Source organism: Pseudophryne corroboree, chromosome 2 (genome assembly GCF_028390025.1).
Source record: "Pseudophryne corroboree isolate aPseCor3 chromosome 2, aPseCor3.hap2, whole genome shotgun sequence".
Classification (NCBI taxonomy): Eukaryota; Metazoa; Chordata; class Amphibia; order Anura; family Myobatrachidae; genus Pseudophryne; species Pseudophryne corroboree.
In genome coordinates, this window is record NC_086445.1 from 669,313,126 (window position 1) to 669,325,226 (window position 12,101).

General features: G+C 44.4%; 1 protein-coding gene across 7 annotated transcripts in view; it reads right to left on the reverse strand.

The window, feature by feature from the left end:
* Positions 1 to 12,101, reverse strand: part of USP49 (ubiquitin specific peptidase 49) — a 378,308-nt gene that overhangs the window by 89,664 nt on the left and 276,543 nt on the right. For all 7 annotated transcript variants that reach the window (XR_010236072.1, XM_063955079.1, XM_063955073.1 and 4 more), the window contains 2 exons: positions 3,112 to 3,316; positions 2,633 to 2,741 (listed from right to left, as the gene is read on the reverse strand). Coding sequence is in view for 6 of the 7 variants with exons in the window: in XM_063955079.1 (XP_063811149.1) it covers positions 2,633 to 2,741; positions 3,112 to 3,316 (314 nt within the window). In the remaining variant the exon portion in view is untranslated. The remainder of the gene's footprint in view (positions 1 to 2,632; positions 2,742 to 3,111; positions 3,317 to 12,101) is intronic.

Sequence of the window (12,101 nt, forward strand, 5' to 3'; positions counted from 1 at the left end):
TGCCGTATATATTTCCTTGAGAATGGTCTCAATTTTACGGTCAGCAGGGTCTTTAAGGGCTATAGCCCCTGGCACTGGCAGAACCAATTTCTTAGACAGTTTGGACACAGACGTATCGACTGATGTTTTTTTTAAACACCCCCCCCTCCCCCCACCATACCTTCCTGTCCACAGCTCTGAGGAGTTTTAAATTTCTTGTTAGGCTTTACCCATGCCTCCATGGCCAGGGAGTTTATTCCGTAGACACAGGAAACGTGGCTGAGGTCTTGGGTACCATTAAAGTACAACTCCTCATCTGATTCTGCTTCCTGATCTGGTATGTGAAGAACCTCTCTTACAGCATAAATGAGGACCTCCACTCTGAGGGACAGAGAGCTGTCCTCATCCATATCATCATCCACATCAGGCTGGTAAGAATCAGATCGGAGCACCTGTGGCAGTGAGCGTTTATGTGAAACCAGCAGAGGGGGCTGAGAAGCCTTTCTGGTATCTGCTGCTTTGGCCATACAATCAATAGACTGTTTTAACACCTGTCTCTCCTCCTTAACTGCAGCTAATTCTGAATTCACATTGTGAATCATGCTCTTAAAAGTATCTAGCCAGTCAGGTGCCTGTGAACTGTGTCCCTGTAGAGATAAAGAGCATTGTTCACACATGAGGGAACTTGCAGAAGAAGGGGTAGAGTTACAAGCAGCACAGATAACCATGTCAATAGACATATTGTACATAACTGTAGTACAGCACAACTCAATTAAAAACACCTCTACACAGACCCGAGAGCGCACCTGGAGTGACACACAGAATCTGAGACCAGCACACAGAACACAGCAGCGCAATGGGTGAAAATGTGTATAACCTTATAGATGTGCAGCGGCGATACCGCTGATTTGCTCCCCCCCCCCCCCCCCTGCTATGACCCCCTGGTACTAGTACAGAGTCTGCAACAACGTGGGTTCGTGGAAGAGCAGCGTGCATGTAGCCTTGATGATCCGCAGCAAATGACAGTGAGCACTGTGGAGCATAAACCCGCGGAGCCAGTGTAGTCCGCTGAGGGCACTGCAGCTCGTGGCCCGTGACCGCCGTGTGACATGCCGCCAAACCGCACCGGGGACCCGCTAACTGGGACCCCCCTCACCGCACCTGACGATCTTCGGCATCTGTTAGAGGGTGGCTGCTAGCTGCTGGCGTGGGCACACATACTGACAATGAGTGATCAGCACCTCAGGAGCTCAGAGTCCTGTCAGCTGGGATTACAAACCATTAACCCTCAGGAGGTTGGTTCGGTCCCCCCTCTAAGTCCCACGAAGCAGGTAGACTGGTTGCAGTACTACCTCAAAATAAAAAGCTAAAATAAAAAATAAAGGAAACTCTCTGGAGCTCCAGAGAAATGCACCCGGCTCCTTGGGCACATTTTTCTAAACTGAGTCTGGTAGGAGGGGCATAGAGGGGAGGAGCCAGCACAAACACACACTAAAGGTTTTAAAACACCGGTCTCCAGTGGACCTGAGCTATACCTCCCCATGGTACTAAAGTACAGTTCCCCAGTATCCACTAGGACATTAGAGAAAAGGGTATTACTGTAACACAGTCAAAAGTTGAGCAACACTGACCTTTCCTTTAGAAATATCAGCGCAGTATGACTTATTGGCCACGTCGAAGTGCAGCTCACTGCTAGGAATCGACACACCCCCTACCCCAAACAAAGGATGCCGACCTCCAGCTAAACCCCGTGCCATCCTGCATTGGAGGCTACCATTAAAGAAATCACAAGCTCCCCCTCTTCTACCCAGAGCCCACCAAACAGTGAATAAGATGTCAGGTGGAAGGGTACACAATGGGCTTCTGCTTATCTCCTGTGATAGGATCATGTCCATGCTAATTTTAGATCACATTTTGCCAAAGGTCAACACCACCACTTAGAACACTGGAGATAAAAATATACCCTAGAATATCCAGATTGCAGATAATAGTTTATTAAATTCCATTTTTCTTGTGCAGAAAGACTGTTCTAAACCGCAAATCAGTTAATGTCATTATTTTCATGTAACAATTAAACACTATGGGAAAACCAAACACTGACATGTTTCCCACAGTACATCCTCTGAATTGATATGGAAGACCCGTAAGTCTGCATATAAGGTCTCCAAATGATTTTTCGGGATACAGTCAATTTACCTACAATCAAAATCCTGATGGTCAAAATACAGACATAGTCAAAATAACATTTAAAATGCCGACGGGTGAAAAAGTCAACATGAGTTTTTCATGATTTTCTTTATTGAAACTGACTTATTCATACTTTACCATCCTAGTGACCTGGACGGGGACTAAAATAGTGTTCCGAGCACCACGATCCATGCGAGGAGACGCGGTGCACTTATACGGTGTCCATGTTGACCTATGTTGAGATACACACCCAAAAAAAGGGAAAAACTATTTTAACCTTGTCTGTATTTTGACCATCAGGATTTTGATTGTAGGTAAATCATACTAAACGCAATTTTTCAATCATATCCCTGGATTAATGGTTAGACATACATTATTATGAATGCATTGTTTATCAGCTAATCGGATATAAACCTACCTAAATTGAATGTTTCAGAAAAGTACGAAAGAACAGCAACACACATACCTGAACCGCTTAAGATGCAGCCGTAGGACCTGAGGTAGTCTGAATATCATAAGCTGCTTCTTGGCCTCACTGAGCACAAGGGGCTTTGGGGACGACTTCCGCCGCCGGCCTTAGCAAGAAAGAAAACGGCCTCAATAGTTATCATTCATCCTGTACAGTTAGAGAACCATGTGTACAGCAATGTTTAGATTTTTCTTAGAAAACATTAACTATTTATGGAGTGCAAAAGATTGTTGCACAGATGGAAAAACTCTTATAAGGGCTATAGTCTAGAAATGTAAGTATTGAGGCATTCATTCATCAGAATGCCTGTAGGTGTGCTTGTGACTTCCACGGAGTCACTCTGCCTTGGACTTCAAGGAATATATATATATTATATGCAACTAATAATCATTTAAAAATTTTTAATGCTAGCAAGTTTAAATTAAGTGGTAAATCTAAATTTATACTGAATAAGATGACAGTTAAAAGCAACTCACTGTTACATTGGTCACAAGCGTAGATTCTTCCTTCCAAGGCCTCAGTCTCCGTAAACTTGGCCAACATTTCGGTAAGTGTACACTCAGTAGTTGTGACTGGTGTTATTCCCTTTTCTAAGCAATGATAACGCTCTGGGAACTCAAGAGATAAGTCCCAGAAAGGTTCCACTGTGTCAGATTTATAACTGCAAGTCAAACATGTAACCTATGAGAAGAAATATAAATATCAACTACAATCAAGTGTTTGGAAAAGATTTCCTTTATCAAAAAAATTAAGGGGAGATAACATACGTTAGACAATTTATTAACCATGTCACTACTTGTAAACAAAAAGACAGTTGGGTTATTCCATGCCAAATGATACAATGCAAATCACCATTCTTTTTTATTCTCTGCACATATTTAAACACTATAAAAGATTGTCTCATAAACACTTTATTTTTCTTATGTATAGGTCTCATAGTTTTTGAGTTTATATCACGTCTATGTTTAATCACTTTACTGTGTAATAATGCTTCCAAAAACGTCCCCAAAATTTAAACAAATTATGTAAATAGCTTATTAAACCTGCTTCAATATTTACAAGAAGTAGTGAACACAAGCGCCCAAGAGTGTGAAGGATATAATAAAACAAGGGGGAGGAAAGTATAAAGGAAAATGGTGATACAAAAATGGCTTAGGACACTTATCTGGAATAGAGAAGCTTTTCTCAGACAGCCCTCTTTTATGACTTAAGTACATGTGAAAAAAAAGAAGAAACAGCAAACAGTGTGTACCATTTTAAGACTTCATAATGTATCACTGTCTTATTTCATAGGTATAATTAGGGAACCAGCTTTTTCCCAAATGAGTACAGTATATAGCCAGGACAGTGTAATTTTGTTAAAAAACACAAAAATTGAATACACAATTTAACAAAAAATGGCTGAATAAAATGCGTACAAGAAAGCAAAATATATGAAGCTTATCTGTCCATAGACTGTATGTCTGCAGGTAATTCCATACAATATAACAGAGAAAAATAGCTTAATAAAATGCGTACAGGATAAAAAGATATATGAAGCTTATCTGTCCTTAAAAGGAGATGTCTGCAGTTAGTCCCAACGCGTTTCGTCCGTCAGCATCCGGACTTCATTAAGGGGCTTCAATATTTAACTTTTTTACAAAAATGCAACCCAAGTTTAAATAGCTATTATTTACATGTGATTTAAAGAAAAAAAAAATACTGTTAGCTTTAATATATTTACACACACTATATAAATCCTAATGCGCCTAGCTTCTAAATGTCACACGGCACAAGATGTCTGGCGCAACAGACTATCCAAGATGTGTAACATCCCATAGTTTTCTTTTAATTTTGCGTATTACTTGCATCACAGATGCAGCGAACCACTAATTAGGAGAGAAATTTGAACACAAAAAAGTCACAGATGAAACACAACAGAACTTGGTGAAAGAAAAAGCTGCATAAAAGTCACGATGATCCGTAATCTAGCAAAGCAGTTTTGACGCTCCCAGTTATTTTATTTTTGCAAGTAAGACACACATATTGAATGAGAAAGACGTTCTGTGCAGCAGTCGCACGGGACCTAGCGTACCACGAGGGGCTATTTGCTGTGATTTGTAAATGGCATGAGGACACAAATATATGTATATATCTTTAGGTCTATATACTGTCACGGTCCTGCAAGAGAAGCCAGCAGCAATGGGTAGGAGTTCTTGAGGATACCCCATCACAGCTTCGGTGATGCATGGTAAAGGGGATGCTAGGTGGAGGTGACACGACTGCCCTGCCCAATAACTGCAGGCTATAGTGAGCGAGACATACCCAGTGAGAAGCCATGGCTATTGTGACCCGCATCTGCTCTGTGTACAAACTAGCATCCATGGATGTATACACATAGGTAAATACAGCGCTCAATAATTTGTTTTGTTGTTATCTCTAGCAGCCATTAGATAAGTGGGGTGTCCTGACCCCATATAAATAATACACTTCTTAGGACTAGAGCACTCCAAGACTTCTTAATAACCCCTAGTTAATAAGATGTAAAATGCAGCATAAATGGATGCGAACACCGGAAATCAGGAAAAAGCACCAGTCAGTCACCAGCAAAACTGCTTCCAAGAAGAAGAAAAAAAAAAAAACAGCATGCATGAGGAAGCCTATTTGTAGTGGGGGAGAGAGCTGGGATCCCACACACCAAGGAACATATGGAGACCAGACCAGGAACAATTACCTACATTATGCATAGATGAACTAATTCATACCAGCTCACACCTCAAGCACGCCATACAAATTGGCATTCAACATACCTCAAGGCAGCGGCCTGAACAATGTCAGCAACAGGCTGACTATAACGTAATCCAATCTGTGTGTAACCATAACTAATAACTGCAGACACAGACCGCACATGGACGGACGCCCAGCATCCTCTACGGACTAAGAGAAAAGGATTTACCGGTAGGTATCAAAATCCTATTTTCTCATACGTCCTAGAGGATGCTGGGGATACCATAAGAACCATGGGGTTTATACTAAAGCTCTAGAACAGGCGGGAGAGTGTGGATGACTCTGCAGCACCGATTGACCAAACATGAGGTCCTCATCGGCCAGGGTATCAAATTTGTAAAATTTTGCTAAAGTGTTTGGACCCAACCAAGTAGCTGCTCGGCAGAGTTGTAATGCCGAGGTCCCCTGGAAGCCGCCGAGGTCCCCTGGGAAGCCGCCCAGGACGAGCCCACCTTTCTGGTAGAATGGGCTTTCACCGATTTTGGCAACGGCAATCCAGCCGTAGAATGAGCATGCTGGATTGTATTACAGATCCAGCGCGCAATAGTCTGCTTGGTAGCAGGAGCCCCAATTTTGTTGGGAGCATACAGGACAAACAGAGCCTCTGTTTTCCTCAGTTAAGCCGTTCTGGCGACATAAATTTTCAAAGCTCTGACCACATCCAGAGATTTCGACTCAATCAAGGTATCAGTAGCCACTGGCACCACAATAGGTTGGTTCATGTGGAAAGATGAAACCACCTTCAGCAGAAATTGCTGACGAGTCCTCAACTCTGCTCTATCTACATGAAATATCAAATAAGGGCTCTTGTGAGACAAAGTCGCTAACTCAGACACCTGCCTCGCGGATGCCAAGGCCAACAGCATGACCACTTTCCAAGTGACAAATTTCAACTCCACCTTCTGTAAAGGCTCAAACCAATGTGATTGAAGGAACTGCAACACTACGTTAAGATCCCATGGTGCCACTGGGGGCACAAAGGGAGGTTGGATGTGCAACAGACCTTTCACGAAAGTCTGAACTTCTGGAAGGGAGGCAAAGGGTTTCTGAATGAAAACCGATAAGACAGATTTGTACCTTAATTGAGCCCAACTTTAGGCCCGCATCCACACCTGCTTGCAGAAAATGGAGAAAACGTCCTAACTGAAATTCTTCCGTAGGAGCCTTCTTGGATTCACACCAAGACACATATTTTCTCTAAATACGATGGTAATGTTTAGACGTTACTCCTTTTCTAGCCTGAAGAAGTATGGGAATGACCTCACTGGGAATACCCTTTCGGGATAGGATTTGGCGTTCAACCGCCATGCCGTCAAACGTAGCCGCGGTAAGTCTTGATCTATGCACGGCCCCTGTTGTAACAGGTCCTCGCGTAGAGGAAGAGGCCAGGGATCTCCTATGAGTAATTCCTGAAGATCTGGATACCAAGCCCTCCTTGGCCCGTCTGGAACAATGAGGATCACCTGAACCTTTGTTCTTCTTATGATCTTTAGAACTTTTGGAATGAGAGGAAGTGGACGGAATACATACACCGACTGAAAAACCCACGGCGTCACTAGGGCGTCCACTGCTATTGCTTGAGGGTCCCTTGACCTGGAACAATATCTCTGAAGCTTCTTCTTGAGACGAGACGCCATCATGTCTATTTGAGGAGCTCCCCAGAGACTCGTCACTTCTGTGAAGACCTCTTGATGAAGACCCCACTCTCCTGGATGGAGATAGTGTCTGCTGAGGAAGTCTGCTTCCCAGTTCTCCACTCCTGGAATGAAGATCGCCGACAACGCGCTTGTATGCCTTTCCGCCCAGCGGAGAATCTTTGTGGCCTCTGCCATCGCCGCTCTGCTTTTTGTTCCGCCCTGGCGGTTTATGTACGCTACTGCAGTTATATTGTCCGACTGGATCAGTACGGGCAGATTTCGAAGAAGATGTTCCGCTTGAAGAAGGCCGTTGTAAATGGCCCTTAACTCCAGAACGTTTATGTGTAGACAAGTTTCCTGGCTTGACCATCTTCCCTGGAAGTTTTCCCCCTGCGTGACTGCCCCCCTGCCTCGGAGACTCGCATCCGTGGTTACTAGGATCCAGTCCTGGATCCCGAATCTGCGCCCCTCTAGGAGGTGAGAGCTGTGCAGCCACCACAGGAGTGAGATTCTGGTTTTTGAAGACAGGACTATATTCCGGTGCATGCGCAGGTGGGATCCGGACCACTTGTCCAACAGGTCCCACTGAAAAACTCTGGCATGGTATCTGCCAAACTGAATGGCCTCGTAGGCCGCTACCATCTTCCCCAGTAATCGAGTGCATTGATGGATTGACACTTTTGCTGGTTTCAGAATTTGTTTGACCAGATTCTGAATTTCCAGCCTTTTCCACTGGAAGAAAAACTCTCTAATTCTGTGTCCAGAACCATTCCCAAAAATGACAGCCGCTTCGTCGGAGTAAACTGCGATTTTGGCAAGTTTAGGAGCTAACCTTGATGTTGCAGAACTGTCAGGGAGAGTGAAATGTTCTGGAACAGTTGGTCCCTGGATCTCGCCTTTATCAGGAGATCGTCCAAGTACGGGATAATTGTGACTCCCTGCTTACGCAGGAGAACCATAAATTTCCGCCATTACCTTGGTGAAAACTCTCTGAGCCGTGGACAGACCAAACGGCAACGTCTGAAATTGGTAATGACAATCCTGAATTGCAAACCTCAGGTAAGCTTGATGCGGAGGATATATGGGGACATGTAAGTAGGCGGCCTTTATGTCCACCGACACCATAAAATCCTCTTCCTCCAGACTGGAGATTATTGCTTGGAGAAACTCCATCTTGAATTTGAATCTTCTTAGGTAGAAATTGAGAGATTTTAGGTTCAGAATTTGTCTGACCGAGCCGTCCGGCTTCGGGACCACGAACAGGCTCGAATAAAAGCCTTCTCCCTGTTGTGACGGGGGAACCTCGATAATGACCTGATTTTGACACAGCTTTTGTATTGCGTCGCATACTACCTCCCTGTCCGGCAGAGAAACTGGTAAGGCTGATTTGAAAAATCGTCGCGGGGGAACGTCTTGAAACTCCAATTTGTACCCTTGGGACACTATTTCTAATACCCATGGGTCCAGATCCAAGCGAACCCAGAACTGACTGAAGAGTTTGAGACGTGCCCCCACCAGTGCGGACTCCAGCAAAGGAGCCCCAGTGTCATGCGCAAGATTTGGCAGAAACCGGGGAGGACTTCTGCTCCTGGGAACCTGCCACTGCCGGTGATCTTTTACCTCTTCCCCTTCCTCTAGTAGCAAGGAAGGAAGAACCTTGGCCCTTTCTGTATTTATTAGGCAGAAAGGACTGCATCCGATAGTGGTGTGTTTTCTTTTGTTGTGGAGGAACATAAGGTAAAAATGATGACTAACCTGCGGTAGTCGCAGATACCAAATCAGCGAGACCGTCACCAAACAAGACACCACCTTTAAATGGTAGAGATTCCATATTTTTCTTGGAATCAGCATTCCATTGATGAATCCACAAAGCTCGCCTTGCCGAGACTGCCATGGCATTGGCCTTTGATCCCAAAAGGCCTATACCTCTTGCTGCTTCCTTTAGGTAGGCCGCAGCGTCCCTGATATAAACCAGCGTTAAGAGGATGCTATCCCTATCTAGGGTATCTATATCAGATGACAAGTTATCTGCCCACTTCTCGATAGCACTACTCACCCACGCAGATGCAATTGTTGGTCTGAGCAGTGTATCTGTGGTGACATAAATGGATTTTAAAGTAGTTTCCTGTCTACGATCCGCAGGATCCTTAAGGGCTGCTGTGACAGGAGACGTTTTTTGACAACCGGGATAGAGCCTTGTCCACCATGGGTGGTGACTCACACTTTTCTCTATCCCCAGAGAGAAACAGATACGCCGCCGGAATCCTTTTGGGAATTTGAAACTTTTTGTCAGGATTTTTTCAAAGTGTGTTCAGTTCATGAGAGGGAGGAAACGTTACCTCAGGTTTCTTTCCCTTGTACATACAGACCCTTTTTTTTCTGGGACAGCAGGGTCTTCAGAGATATGGAATACGTCTTTTATCGCCACAATCATGTACTGAATGCTCTTTGCCAATTTTGGATCTAATCTGACATCACTATAATCGACACTGGAGTCGGTATCCGTGTCTGCCGACTGGGCAAACGGACGTTTCTGTGACCCCGAGGGGGTCTGAACTTGTAATTACACATCCTCCACAGATTTCCTCCATGCCTGGTTCTGATATTCAGATTTATCTAATCTTTTGGTAATAAGAGCCACATTAGCATTTAAAGCAGGGGTGTCAAACTCGTGGCCCTCCAGCTGTTGTGGAACTACACATCCCAGCATGCCCTGCCACAGTTTCAGCAGTTCCTAATACAAAATCTATGGCAAGGCTTGCTGGGATGTGTAGTTTCACAACAGCTGGAGGGCCACGGGTTTGACACCACTGATTTAAAGCATTCAACACATTTACCCAATCAGGAGTCGGTGGTGCCGACAGGGTCACCCCCACAGCCGTTTGTGTGCCTAATACAGTCTCCTCCTGGGAAGAGCACTCAGCCTCAGACATGACGACACACGTGCACAAAACACCCACAAACACACTGGGCATATAGGGGTCAGACCCACAATAAAGCCTGTCAGAGAGACACAGAGGAAGTTTGCCAGCTCATAACCCAGCGCTTAAACCCGGTTCTGAAACCGTTACAGAATGTCCCAGACCTATAATAACTTATATTGCACCAAAAATCACTGTGCCCCCCCCCCCCCCCCGTTTTGCACCCTGTCACTTGTACAGCAGTGTGAGAAAGGACCAGCGTCTCTGCAGCTTCTGTGAAGAGAAAATGGCGCTGATGTGAGCTGTGAGGACTAAGCCCCGACCCCATAATGGCGCGCTTCAGTCCCGCTATTTTTCTAAATCTTTATACTGGCCGGGGTTAGGACAGTGGCTTGGCACCTTGTCACCTCTTGCCAGTTCACACCCTTTTAAAGTCTTAAAGTGCCCATGTCTTCTGCGGATCCCGTCTATACCCCATGGTTCTTATGGTATCCCCAGCATCCTCTAGGACGTATGAGAAATCACCTGCACAGTCCTTAGATTCCTGAAATGTAGGGACTAACATGACTGCCACTGACAACTCTAATCACAGGAGGTAGACCACAACTGCGAGCATGTTGTGGCAGCAGGACTGCCACTGAAGACTCAAGACCACTGCAGGAATTATCATAGAGAACAATGACTTAAAAAAAGAACAGGAAAGGAAATGACCCAATATGCTGGTCCTTCCATTTGTGGATTTGAAACTTCAGCTCTTCCAGTAAAAGGAGAGACCGTCAATATAAAAACCAGCGGAACAGGCGAAAGAGATTACCTAAAAGGCATCCCTAAAAATGTACTCACTGGGCCACTGCATTGACTGAATTATGGGGAGAACCTACTGTCCCCTTACAATTGGAGAGGCAATGTTCTTACAGACAGCGCTAGGGAAGCGTGGTGGAAACTACCCAGATCACTTGGATAAAGATCCCCACTTGTACTGACTGTTGCTGAAGCATGCCAAGAAGCCCCTCAACAAGTTTGTTGACATAACATCGGTTCAACCGGCCTCACATGAGGCTCTCAAGATCTGCACAGGTAGTGGATATTTCACAGCTGTGACTGAAAAGATAGTATGGAACTAAAGCGAAACATTAATCCTGCAGCCACTCCAAAAGTAATAGGTGCAAAACAGATGACTAATGATTGTTAATCAACCAAGAAAAGAAGATATGACAATTTAAAATGCATGAACATACATTACACTATGTAACAAATGTTAGTTGCCCTTGTGTTTGAAGTGTTATTTATTAATTGCCAATGCCCCAAGAGTATAGAAAATGGCAATTATTCCCCACAAACTATGCTTCTGTAACCTTGCCAGAGATATTTTGAAAAGCTCTTATTTTCCAGGGCATTTCTGATAATTCAGTGCTGTTGCAACACAGGGGCTGCAGAGCAGTCCATCTTTGCCAGAGGGAATCCCAATAACACCGACTGTACCTGCAAATGCTGCTTCATATTACAGGAGTCTGTGGGAACGGTAATCTCACCAGGAAACAGCTGGGTGTATATAACAACGACTGCATCATGCTGTAACTGCCCTCCCCCAGACTCATGTGTTACTCTCAGCTAGCCAATGGGAGCGGACAGTGCATTACTGAATGTAACTTTTAGAACTTTCTAGTAATATAAACTACCATAGTATAAACATAAAGGACCTAAATTAACCCAACCAGTTAGGCATCTCCAGTTTCCAAATTGGATACTGTAAGGATTATATCTCTGAACCACCTCGATGTGATGACCTCTTAGGTACCCGTGAGAGCAACTCTTAACACAAAGAATAAACACGCAGCTGTTGGTTAAGAATCACTCTGCTTTATTAGGGGGGCAACAGCTTGTTAAAAAGGACAGGATACATGGGTGTAAGCAGTATGTGTTACATTGTCATTGGCTCGTTAACAGTTACTAGGCAGTTTAGTAAAAAGCATACAGGATCTCATATGCAGGAAGGACACATAGCACGAGCCAATCACGAGGGGAATCTCCATATAAGGGCGTCCGTGCATGTGTAGGCTACATGGTGAAACTAGAGCATTAGCAGATACACAGTATCAATGTATAGCAAGCATACAGTGCTTGACCATATTTGGTAATACA